General features: G+C 46.2%; 1 protein-coding gene across 2 annotated transcripts in view; it reads right to left on the bottom strand.

Moving 5' to 3' along the window:
* LIMS1 (LIM zinc finger domain containing 1) overlaps positions 1-8,374 on the bottom strand; it is a 74,506-nt gene extending 66,132 nt beyond the window's left edge. The window contains exon 1 of one of the 2 annotated variants that reach the window (XR_014218612.1): positions 8,234-8,374. Coding sequence is in view for 1 of the 2 variants with exons in the window: in XM_082218776.1 (XP_082074902.1) it covers positions 8,234-8,265 (32 nt within the window). In the remaining variant the exon portion in view is untranslated. The remainder of the gene's footprint in view (positions 1-8,233) is intronic. The other variant, XM_082218776.1, reaches the window with a different exon arrangement.
* Positions 8,375-13,214: the final 4,840 nt, after the last annotated feature.

Raw genomic sequence — 13,214 nt, 5'->3', positions numbered from 1 at the left:
TATTCCTGCGTACAGTGGTACCTCAGGTTACATACACTTCAGGTTACAGACTCCGCTAACGCAGAAATATTACCTCGGGTTAAGAACTTTGCTTCAGGATGAGAACAGAAATCGTGCTCCAGCGGCGCGGCAGCAGCAGGAGGCCCCATTAGCTAAAGTGGTGCTTCAGGTTAAGAACAGTTTCAGGTTAAGAACAGACCTTCGGAACGAATTAAGTACTTAACCCAAGGTACCACTGTATAGCTAAACTGTTGTTCAAGAGGACAAGCAAGTGGCAAGCCTGGCTGAATCTATTTCTCTTCCCTTTCCCCAAACTGAATTCCAACAAGCTGGGAACGCAGTATGGGAACATCCCATTCATTTGGCCATTGGCAATGCTATTTTCAACTTACATGAAGGGAGATAGATCCCTGCCCCAAGGAGTTTACAATCCAGAGACCATCAGTCAGGGACACAGCAATGAGAGAAGAAGCAAGACCAACAAGGGATGAGTGCATACAATCTCTGCCCACCAGCTGTGCGCAAAACACACACACACCCTCCCATCAGTAGGCTGCAAACAAGTCTTGCAACTGCTTTCCAATAGTCACCATAAATGGTGTAAACCAGACAAGCATGAGGTAATCAAGAAACGAAGCACAAGCACATAAAGAATGAAAGTGCTGTTTTAAAACGAATTCCTGCGCAAATGCCAGGTTGCAGAGATCCAATCTCAGCTAACGCTTCACTACTCACAAATCCTTTTTCAAGCCCCAAATAAAGAACTTCCAATTTGTCATTTAAAACAATAGTGGCTGCAGCTAACTATCAGGAAGACTTCAGTGTTAATATTTGCTCTTCTAACATGCAGGAATATCCTTCTCAGCTGCTCTGGAAGTTTGGTGTCCTTCCAACGCAATAGCAGAGCCACAGCAATTCTTCCAACGCAATAGCAGAGCCACAGCAATTCTTCATATATTTACTACACAATAGATCCATACAAAATGCTTAGAGATCTTCCATACTGAGGAAAATGGAGTCTCAATTATCTACTATAGCTCCAATATAGCTGTGCATCAGAACTGGAAAACTCTCAAGTATGTGGGTGCCATGTGTTACCAATTAGACTGTTTTATTACTGGCTTCCTTTTGGCTACGTCTAACCTCAAATCCATTATTTACCTATTCTCCAGTGCTGCATACCACAACTCAGCAATGATGAGCTAGCCTTTGTGTTTGACTTACAGTTCTAGATTTTTCGATTTTGGGACATCTCAGGGTTAGATTTTCTGACTGAGACTCCATATTTCATCCTTCCAATTAGGCAATGTAGTAACACTGCATTTAAGAAAAGTGCAATGGTTTTTTGCAGGGAAGGTTTTAAGCAACAGCCGGTTCCAGGGAGCGAGCAATGAAACATGGGCATCGGATATCACCATCTCCAACACGCATGTTAGGATTGCAAGTGTGATGGCACTGCACATTAAAATCTCTTTGTGTGCACGAACTTAGACCACCAAGGCAGAAAAGCTTTCAGTACAGCTTTCTCCTTTGATGTGCTAACCTCACCCATTCAGGAAGATGCATTCAAATATGCTATCCCACAAACATTATCAACTGACTTGGTTCACTGCCATGGGGATTCTTACTTCGTCAACAATCAACATCTGAATCAGTGTTAAGGTTCTCCATGCCTAGGAAAGGTACTAGACAAATACTATCTGGTACAGTGGTACCTCAGGTTACATACGCTTCAGGTTACAGACTCCACTAACCCAGAAATAGTACCTCAGGTTAAAAACTTTGCTTCAGGATGAGAACAGAAATTGTGCTCCTGCAGGATGGCGGCAGCAGGAGGCCCCATTAGCTACAGTGGTGCTTCAGGTTAAGAACAGTTTCAGGTTAAGAACGGACCTCCGGAACGAATTAAGTACTTAACCCGAGGTACCACTGTATCTTCCCTGCCAAAGGTACTTTTGAGAATTGCGATCACCAGAAAACGGCTGTTCATATATAAATATCTCAATGATAACAGATCAAAAACCTGTAAGTTTAGAGTCTAATCAAAGTACAGTGGTACCTCGGAAGTCGAACGGAATCTGTTCTGGAAGTCCGTTCGACTTCCAAAACGGTTGGAAACCAAGGCGTGGCTTCCGATTGGCTGCAGGAAGCTCCTGAAGCCAATCAGAAGCTGCGTTGGACATTCGGCTTCCAAAGAACGTTCGCAAACTGGAACACTCACTTCCAGTATTGCGGCATCCGGGAGTCAAAACCTTTTGACTCGCAAGGCATTCGGGATCCAAGGTATGACTGTAATTCATAAAAACAGACAAGATCCATTGGGGGCAGGGGATGACGGCACGTAGGTGTTGACGCTATGACAGGAAAATCACAATATATGTGTTATTCATGAAGATTCTATAGAACTCATTATTTTTGAATGTTATATTCTTGCCTTCACCCTATATGCACTGATTTGGATAGGAGAACTGTATATAGTGGTACCTCGGGTTACATACTCTTCAGGTTACAGACTCCGCTAACCCAGAAATAGTATCTCGGGTTAAGAACTTTGCTTCAGGATGAGAACAGAAATTGGGCTCCGGTGGCGCAGCAGCAGCAGGAGGCCCCATTAGCTAAAGTGGTGCTTCAGGTTAAGAACAGTTTCAGGTTAAGAACGGACCTCTGGAACGAATTAAGTACTTAACCCAAGGTACCACTGTACTATATTTAAAAGTCTGCATGTTGCCTCGGGGCCAGGGTAGCCAAAGTTGTGACAGCGGCTTCAGATGCCACCCACTCAGGTAAATTACCATGTAAATTGGCCATATCATCTCCTATCTATACATAGAACTGCCAACTTTCAAGTGTTGCCATCTGAACTGGCCAGGAACTACATCTCTGTGAAGGCAATTCCACAGGAGATATTCCTAGTTCCATTCTTCAAAATAAAACAAAACCACAGCTTCTATTTTTTTTCCAGTAAATGGACAACAGCTCTCCCACCCATTGAGTTCACATTGCCTGAATTCACAACCACTGTATTCATGAGGACTGGCCTGTTCTCCAACTGGGGAGGGGAGGGGGGGATAAATGTTTAGTTCCAACATCAGTGACAAGGAATTCCTCCCCCCCTTTTACGTTCATTCTCACGGTCCCAACATGACCCTGGTGGATTGAAGCTGGCTGCACACTTTGAGGCATCCTACGCTGCGCCCAACTTTTAATTCAAGGGAAACAAACAACCGACAAAGAACTGAGGCGAAAGGCTTGGCTACTGGCAAGCATACATGCAATTCCTGTTAACTGCATGTTAGACAAGGCGGCACGCAATCTCCCTTCTTTGCGATATCTTTATTGTAGCCTGTTCTGAGTGTTTACCAAAGAACGTTTTTGCACAGGATTCTGAACACATCACACGTAACCGGTCTGCACAAGTGAAGCTCATCCTCTGAAATTCTGCAGACAGAATATGACTTAGAATCATAGAGGAACTGTAGGGCTGGGAGGTACCTCAGGGGTCATCTAGACCAACCCCCTGCAATGCAGGAATCCTGCCCACAGGCATCCCTGGTTGGGCTTGAACCACCAACCTTCCGGTTAACAGCAAGATGTACTGACCCACTGTGCTGAGGGGCATGTGACTTTGCATAGAAACTCGCCTCCTGTACAAAGATACAATTCACCCACTTTTGCCCTTGGGCCTGGCATGTGGCCCCTATAAGGCTGCCCAGAGGGCAATGTGGCCCTCAGGCTAAAATTTGTTTCCCCACCCCTGCTTTAACAGGTGAGCCACACAAAGCTAGTGCGTTTAGCTTATTGGGCCACAGAACTCCTATAGGTTTGTGCTACAGTCTCTCTCCCCACCCCCCCATATGAGTCAATCTAACTTTAAAGGGAGAGAAACAGAAGTACCGTATTTTTTGCTCTATAAGACTCACTTTTTCCCTCCTAAAAAGTAAGGGGAAATGTGTGTGTGTTATGGAGTGAATGCAGGCTGCGCAACTATCCCAGAAGCCAGAACAGCAAGAGGGATCTCTGCGCAGCGATCCCTCTTGCTGTTCTGGCTTCTGGGATTCAGAATATTTTTTTCTTGTTTTCCTCCTCCAAAAACTAGGTGCGTCTTGTGGTCTGGTGCGTCTTCTAGAGCAAAAAATACGGTAAGTCTGGACTTGACTGGACAGTTCAAGGGACAGCGATTTCTAAACAAACCAATTCACATTCGAAACATGTGCATAGTACCCGTACGCCAGATTTTTCTCCTCACAAGAAAGCAAGCTTCTACCAGTAGTGAAGGATGCAATTTAGAATGCTGGCCCAAGCTGCTGGAGAGTATGAATGAATCACTGTGTCCCAGGCTCTGGTTCATTAACCTTTACTATTATCACTTTATAGGAATGCTTACACAGCGCCGGTATAGAACCACTGTACTCACATTTGCAGAAATGCAATTCCACCAGGAATTACAGGGATGTGACTACAGATTAGTAATATAAAGCATCTACTTGCATGCAAAAGGCCCCCAGATTCAATGCTTAACATCTCCAGGTAAGGGGTCTGGGAGAGCCTGCTGTCCGAAACCCTGCAGAGCAGCTGACAGTCAGTACTGACAACATTGAGCAAGATGGACCAATGGTGTGACTCCATATAAGGTGACTAAGATAGCTAGGATAGTTCAGTTCGTACATCATGAGACTCTTTGAGTCGTGTGTTCAAGCCCCACGTTGGGCAAAAGATTCCTGTGTTGTAGGAGTTTGGGCAGCTAGATGATCCTCATGGTCCCTTCCAACTCTACAATTATGTGAATCTGAGGCAGCTCCCTATGTTAGAAGACCAAAAAGCAATCTAGCTGACTCATCCTGGCACATCCAAGATGTTGGATCAGTCACCAACAGATCATTCAGAGCAAAAAATATATATGCTATGGTAGATGTGCTATGCAATAGCAGGAGTAACTGATCCTTCCAGCAATGAAACAAGCTCGCACGTCCAGAGTAAGCAATTTGACTAGGATGGAAATGTCTTGCCAATACCAAATACAGTGGTCATTCACACTCTGAAAATGAACCAAGTTAGTTCACCAATATTTCCCAAGGACAATATTTGGGAAGATCCTGTCTTTCTCCTTTCAGTAAATGTTCTGATTCCACAGCAAGCTTCTGGGGTTACTAAAACTGAGATTATTGCCCCTGGAGTCAGCGTCTCCCATTCAGTAGGCTATTACCAAAATAACAAGGGCAATATTTTGACCAGCTAAGAGATCAAGAGAAGACTATGGAATTGCATACTCCCCACCCCAGTCTCCTCCACAGCAGAACTCCCCGTTGTGCACCTGAACCACGAGGCATTACAAGAGCAAGGGGTTAATGTGTCAGGTGGTCACTGGGTCTTGCAGAGCACTTTTCAAGGGGCTTCATATGACAGAAGCATCAGCTGATCATTGCTGCTTTGAGGGGCATTCCTTTGCCACACAGTTTGATTTCAACCTCAGCAAGCAACAGGAAAAGGATCACCTGACAATATAGTTAACATAATGTATTTGAGTGAAACGGAATTGAGGGAAGTTGAATTGGGGTTACTGATAGGATATTAATTTGAAGGTATAAGTTAATTTAAGGTAACTATATCTGAAGAGTAATGAATGGGGATAGCTGAAGGACAACTGATTTGGAGTAAGATCTGTTAGGAAATGAACTGAGGGTTTCAATGGAAGGTTACAGATTTGGACTGACCTGCGGTAGGTTGCAAACTAATTTAAGAATTGAACCGTACTGATTTGGATTGGAACTTGATTGGCTTGCCTCCTTTGACATTTAACTCTGCATCTATAGGTACATATTTGCACGTGCAAATATTACGTAATTATGTGTTTATGGGCTGATTCCCCAATCTTTTAAGACTTATTGGTGTCCCTAATTATGGCCCCTAGGAGAGGAGGCCAAAGCTGTTTAGAATTTGGTAGGATCCAAGAATTAGAATCTTGGATTATGTCCTGAAGGCCAGAACCAAGACAGAATGAATTTTGTAATAATCTATACCAGCAACAACCCAGTTAGTGTGTTAATCCCAGAGCATATGCGCAGGGCAACGGCAAAAGTGGGAATTGAAAACCATGGTTCAAACTTCAGGCTGCATGTCACACCCTATCCATGCAGTCTAGAGTTTCCTCACGCACCACAAGCAGCTGTGGTTATTATTATTATTTGCGGGAACAGATGTTATGGGAAAGTATCCTGACCAGATGACATCTGCAGAAGAGGACATGCTGTTACTTAGGATCCTGGGAACTTTGGAATCCAGAAATGCACAAAGTATGCAATCCTTTCAGCTTCTTCCAGAAGTGTAAACATTGTGAGGAAAGGGAGACGGGTCATACACACTTTCACGATGGAGAACTATTAAGACAAGACAACCTGGGTACCAGGTGCTTAGGAGACCTGATTAGGCCACGACATACAAATGTTTTAAGAACATACAGTGGGCATTTGCAGCAGGGAGCACCAATGTTTCTCACAGTGTGCCCACTGCAAACTTGAGTGCTACACAAAATGTGAAGCAGCGGAATGGGAACCAATTGTCAGAAGTCTCTGTCTGCTGGGTGAGGATGACCTTATTTTAAAGAGCAACCAAGCCATGAACTTTCCCACAAGTTCCAACAGACCCCACTTGTTTCAGAACATTTCAAAGAATAGATGCCACAGTTCCACAAGAAAGCCCTTTGTGAAACTCTCCACTTATTAGCCGCAACATGCAGAAAAACAGGCTTGTAAATAGTCACTTGCCTGAAAAGAAACTGCCTCCACACCAACCGGAAAGCAGGGACAGTTTTATGTCCATTTTTGCTGGTCTTTTTGGCAGTTTGTGACTTATTACTTGTATTTTATTGTCTAGATAAACAGCCAATGAAATTTGGCAGGATGGGTGACATATAAATGTAATAAATAAAAATATTGGAAGTAGATTATCTATGAGGGAGGTGCACACTATTTGAAGCACACTTCAAGGCTAGGTATACACCTAAGCAGCTGGAACTTCTTCTTTCGATGTCACAAATATGCATTTGGAAAAATATATGTATCATTTATGGTAAATGTGTAAATCATGAAGATAAGCTATGAGTGTGCAGTTGTTCACCAACCCTAATCTGAAGGTCTGTGATGGAATGTCCTCACGTCAGATGTCCTCCTTTCTTCCTTTGCTCCAAGTCTAATCATTTGAGAAGCCAACCATCATCACCCAGCTTAGGTGAGCAGATAAAAAATTCTGCAGGCTAGTCCTTGTTTTAAGGGAGTTGCTTGCAAAGCTACTTTCAATGATTCCCCCCCCAATTTTTTTAATTGGTTTTCACAACATTATAAACAAACAAACACATATGACAAACATAAATCATAGCCTTATTGAAAATTACACTTGTTAACATTGTTCAGTGACTTCCTCGCTTCCCCTTGGTTGAATTTCCATGCATGTCCTTTTAACGGTTTTCCAAATCACAGTTCTTATAAAATTTAACTTACACATTAACATCCTTAGATCTTCACATTATGAAGTTAAACATATTAATTCGAGACTTAACATAGATAAAATCCTGAGCCAATAAGGCTGCCTTCAATGATGCCGCGTTGCAATCCGTGCAGAATTGGGAGAGGGGAGAACGAGCCCAGAAACTTCCCAGGATAAGGCTACCTTAACCGAACTCCTTATTCACTGCTTTTCAAATTCACTCCTTCTTCGAATGCAAAAGCGTCCCCCGCCCTCGCCTGGCTTGCAACTACGGCGCGGAAAAGTCCTGCCAGCCCCGGTTTGCAACATCCCGCCATTCCTCCATGATCCCTTGCGCCCAGAAACAAAACAGAACTCTCTTCCCTGCTCCCTTCCAGATGTGCTGAAGTCCAGGCGGCTTCTTCCCCAGGCAGCCCCTCTTCTCCCCCCCCCCACCCCGCATCTCTTCCCGCGTGGCTCCCCTCCCCTCCCCCGACAAGTTCCCGTCCCTTAAATCGCGCCCGCCAGCCCGCCGCCACCGCAACCTCGGCGCGCCCTCTGGAGAGAGCGCACAGTCCCGCTCTCGACGCCGCCGCTGCTGCTGCAGGAGGGCGCGGCGGGCTCATCCCCGGCTTCCTGCCTGCGGGGAAGTTGTTCGGGGAGAGGAGGCAGAGCGGGAAGGAGACTGGGCAGGGCGGCGCACGGAGCCCCCCAGCCGAGTCCTTTTGCGTTAATGAATGGGGAAAGAGCTCGCTGGCTGTCAGCGGCGGCTTACCTGTTCGTCACGCCGGCCGCCACCCCCAACATCGCGGCGGCGGCGAGGAGGCGGCAGGGGAGTCCCCGAGCGAGCCCCGCAGAAAGCGCGCCGCGTCTCCTCTCCTCTCCACTCCTCGCCTCCTTCTCGGCGGCGAGTTCCGCGCAGCAGCTGCAGGCGGGGCCGCCCCCGCAAGGCAGCACAGGAAGGCCACGCGGGGGGAAAGGGAGGGAGCCAGGCAGCGGCAATGGCGCGTCACCGGCCCAAGCACCCTTTGCTCCAGCCCCCTCCGCCGCCGCCGCTTCCTCCCGCGGGGAAGGAGAGGGAGAGGTGCGCGCCGGGGGTGGCTCGCGGGCGGCCCCACTTCCCAGGGCTTCCGGCTCTCCAGGGGCTCCGATTCCAAAACCCCGTTTCTTTTGCAACGTGACCCCCCCCTTTTTAGCAGTGTGCTTTTTAAAATAAAGCGAGCGCACCGCCCAACGGGCAACAGCTGGAAGTCGCCGTGTGCTCCATAAAGTTTTTAGAAACGGGGGAGGTGAATGGCTTTGGAAACGGGCCACGCACAAAAAGGTAGGCTAGCGCTGAGGAGGACAGTCCCGCCGCCTTACTTTGCTCGCCCCTCAGGATTGACCCAATATATTTGGGCACCTGAGGCGGACCCCAGAATGGCTCCCTGCCAGGGAGGAAAAGGTGAGGGGAAATTGAAATCAGAAACAAGGCGCGCGGGGGGGGGGTATCCACATGGGCATCACGCTGCCCCTGTGCCTCCCCCTGCGTCATGGGTTGGTTGGTCCTAATCTCCCCCGCTCCCCACTTTTTTCTCAGGACCCTCGCTTCAAGGGCGCCCTTTCCTCAACTGCTTGACCCCCGTTTTGTAGCCTCCCCTTGTGACCATCAATTCTCTAATCCCGTGTTACCCAAAGTGGGCGGTACTATCTCTCGTGGGGGGTGGGATAACCTAGGGGAGCAAGGCAAGGGGGCGCTGGAGATGTAAATGACTACCAAACTTTGAAAAGCTGGTATCACTAGACGGCTCATCAGTTTTGTTGACTCAGTTAAACCAGTGCTTTTGTCTGGGGGGGGACGCATACCCTTAAACATTTTGTGAATCTTTGTACTTTGTCCATTTACTGTATTTATTTCCCCCCATTTGAACTATAAAATGGTGATTTTCTTGAGTCAAAATGAGAGTACCCCTAAACCTCCCCCCCCCAGAAAAAAGCACCAAATTAAACTAAATCGTTTTAAGTGGATTTTGAGTAAATGTGCAATTATTCATTGTTGTTATTTTGAGTGTTATTCTGTTGTTATCTTCCTTAGTGGGTCATGCAAACCGCTACTCTGAATAATGCACTTTATAGGATTTATGGAACCAGCGGGGTAGCGACCCAAAAAAGGGAACCACTGCTCTAGTTCTTTGGAGAATGACCCTCTCCCCACTGCTTTTACAGTTCACATTTCCTACCTCTTAGCTATGTTTCAAAGACAGCAGATGTTCTGAGTTACTTGCCCAGATTATTCACACATTCATTCTGGACTATGTTTGGGTTTTGGACCTGTTAACTGTGACAGGCTTGACCCCTGTGGATTCCTGAGCTCCAGCCCACCTTCTGAAAACGTAATGCAGTTTTAAAAAATTGTTCTCAAAATCTCAAAGCCACATGCTCTTTCCTGTCCCCTCCACATTTTATGCTTGGATTTACAGAAGACTTTTGACAGTCTCCTCCAGAGAATCGGCTTTCTGCACCACTCGGCCAGTCCTAATCCAAATGTGTAGCTACAGCAAAGAGATTCCCCCTTGTGTGTCCTAGCCGAAAATCCATGTGACTGATTGGAACGCCAGAAAGTCAGCCCTAGGAGGAAATCTCCTACTCCATCTGTTGTTGTGAAGTCTGTCTAGCATATAACAGATGTGGGAGGACTCAAGACTGCTTCAAAAGCATCCCTATGTGGTAGCACTAGCCTTTCAAGAGCATGCATTGGTTCAGAACATGCACAGAGCTGTTTCCCGAAGGTCAAGAAGCAATAAGGAACTTCTTTTTCTTTAGTACAGTGGTACTTCGGAAGTTAAATTCCAGAAGTCAGTTCGGCTTCCAAAACATTCAGAAACCAAGGCGCAGCTTCCGATTGCCACAGACGCCCCGTCGGGCGTTCAGGTTCCAAAGAACATTTGCAAACTGGAACACTTCCGGGTTTGCAGCGTTCAGAAGCCAAAACGTTCAACTTGCAAGGTGTTCGGGAACCAAGATACGACTCTTATTTGTTTTGTGACTTTGCTAAGAAAGAGATTGCAAAACAGTGTAAGCAAGAAACATAATATTTTTTTTACATACCGGTAATAATTTTTGCATTTTAAAAAAATATTGGGAGGATAAATAGTGGATGACCTGTGTATGTTTTGCGACTAGTAGTGCAGCAATAAAACTGCTGTACATTTGCAAAGCTAAGCAGGGTCTAATATGGTTTCAAATTGATTGGGGAACCTCTTGTTGAAATTCCCACATTGCAGGGATTGGACTAGATTACATTTAGACTCAGTATGGAATTGGAATAAAAAATGTTTTATTCATTTGTATCCCATATTAAAACTTGGACCTTAACTGTGTAGTGTTCTGGTAAATGCTCACATTTTTACTGAAAATGAAGATTAATATATAAAATACACAGCACTGATTGCAGAGTCTGAAAACTTCCTGGCACAATTTGAAAAGTCAGACGCCCTGTCCAAAAATGCTGAAAGATATCTGGTCAGGGAGTTGAATCACTCATCACTCTAATCACATGCTAATGCCAAATGGATATGCATGACTCCTGCAACAAAATGTTTTACATTTTTTTTCTTCATTTAGTACATTAAATTGTTGGCGGTAGGATACAGAAATATAAAAACATAAAATCCATACTTAAACCACATCAAAACAAGAACAGTATTAAAAAAAACTAAAAAAAACAAGAACAATCCAGCAGCAGGAAAGAATAGGATGCTTAATGCATAGAAATTGCAACGATAATGAATTTGCTCTCTGGAGGAGGAATTGCATTTTCCCAGAACACAAAACAAACTAATTTGCATTTCTTAGTTTGGGGATAAATGCATTCACAGCTTCCTAAACCAGCCTTTGCAGTGATTTAGGCAGTTTGCTTGTCAGAATCCGTAATGCTTTTTTTTTTGCTGTGTAAACAAGGGCCTAGGGTTGGGAAGTAGGAGATACAAGTTCCAGCCTCAAGGGAAAAGGAGGAAATGGCCTCTTTCACCTTTTGCATGCCTGCCCAAAAAAACAGCCATGTGACAAGGAGGAGGGAGGAAGCACCCAGGACTCAAACCCACACGACATATACTATACGGAGCAATTCCCTAGCCACTCAGCCACAACAACAGACAGGAAACAGAGGCAGCATGGAGTATTTTGAGAGTATTTTGCATCATGCGCTCCCCTGTGCTGTGCTGTTCCACCCCACTTTGGCCATCCCATTGATACATTTTCACCAACACAGCAGATGCACCAGCAGTGGTGTCCCACCAGCAAGCACATTGGGGCTTCCACCCTATCCCATAGCCAGCACGTCTCCTTAATAGCGCTATGAATTCTTGATTTTGTAAATGCTCAAATTTCGCTAATATTGGGGGCAATAAGGGGAGATGCCAGGCAAAGTGTAAAGATACAGGCTGTCACCAGCTCTCCTGTTCAGGAGAACAGATGATGGAGATGGCATCAAAGAACAGAGACGGGTGGTAGCAGGGTCAAAATGTGAGACATTCAGCATAAGGCAAGGAGGGTGAAGTTCTTCTCCCTCCCAGCCTCTCTTTCTCCTCTACTGGGTTTTGCACCTATTCGCCTAAAGGTAAAGGCACCCCTGACCATTAGGTCCAGTCGTGGCCGACTCTGCGGTTGAGGTGCTCATCTCGCTTTATTGGCCAAGGGAGCCGGTGTACAGCTTCTGGGTCATGGATGCGAGTGGCTCTGGGTTAAACCACAGAGCCTAGGACTTGCTGATCAGAAGGTTGGCGGTTCGAATCCCCGCGACGGGGTGAGCTCCCGTTGCTCGGTCCCTGCTCCTGCCCACCTAGCAGTTCGAAAGCACCTCAAAATGCAAGTAGATAAATAGGTACCGCTCTGGCGGGAAGGTAAACGGCATTTCCGTGCGCTGCTCTGGTTCGCCAGAAGCGGCTTAGTCATGCGGGCCACATGAACTTGTTAATCTTTAAAATAGGACCGTCATATTAGAGGGTTTCGCTTTCCTCTGTGCAAACACACAAAAGGCTCCTGTGTGCATTCTTTACAAGTTAAAACTTTTGTAGCCTCCATGTGCATGACTGTGTACCTCAGTCCTGCTTGCAGAGACTGCTACACAAACAACAGGACCCTGAGGGCTATTTCCCACCAGCCGCTGGGAGCTGCACCACACATGGAGTTTCCCTGCTGCACCAGAAGCGTGCCAATTCCGTGCCTGTGCGATGGGTGTTGCAATGGGAGCCTTCTGTGCCTCCTAGTAGGGCATGCACAGGCTAGGCCAGGCCTGAGCTCTTGGCTCACTCATGCTTAGTGTTTATGCAAGGTTCAGCTGAAACCAAGCCACTCGTCCGCAAAGGAAGCTATTCCAGGGGAGGCTGATGGCACAACTTACCGTATTTTTCGCTCTATAGGGCGCACTTTCCCCCCTCCAAAAATGAAGGGGAAATGTGTGTGCGTCCTATGGAGCGAATACAGGCTCCTTGGCTTCAGCGATAGCAAGGTGAAGCCAGGAGAGCAAGACTCTCCTGGCTTCAGCAGAGAGGGCGAGCTGCGCAGCGCCCCTTCAGCAAAGCGGGAGGAGAAATGGAAGGGGCTCCGTTACTCCTGCCGCTTCACTGAAGGGGTGCTGAGCAGAGAGGGGGAGATTTTTTTTTTCTTGTTCTCCCCCAATAAAACAAGGTGCGTCCTATGGTCGGGTGCGTCCTATAGAGCGAAAAATACAGTACTTATTTTTGCTTATTATTATTATTTATTAAATTTGTATACCG

This window comes from Podarcis vaucheri (genome assembly GCF_965113315.1).
Source record: "Podarcis vaucheri genome assembly, chromosome: 4".
Taxonomy (NCBI): Eukaryota; Metazoa; Chordata; class Lepidosauria; order Squamata; family Lacertidae; genus Podarcis; species Podarcis vaucheri.
Note: the sequence above shows the minus strand (reverse complement) of the source record. Positions and strands in the feature narration are given on the sequence as shown.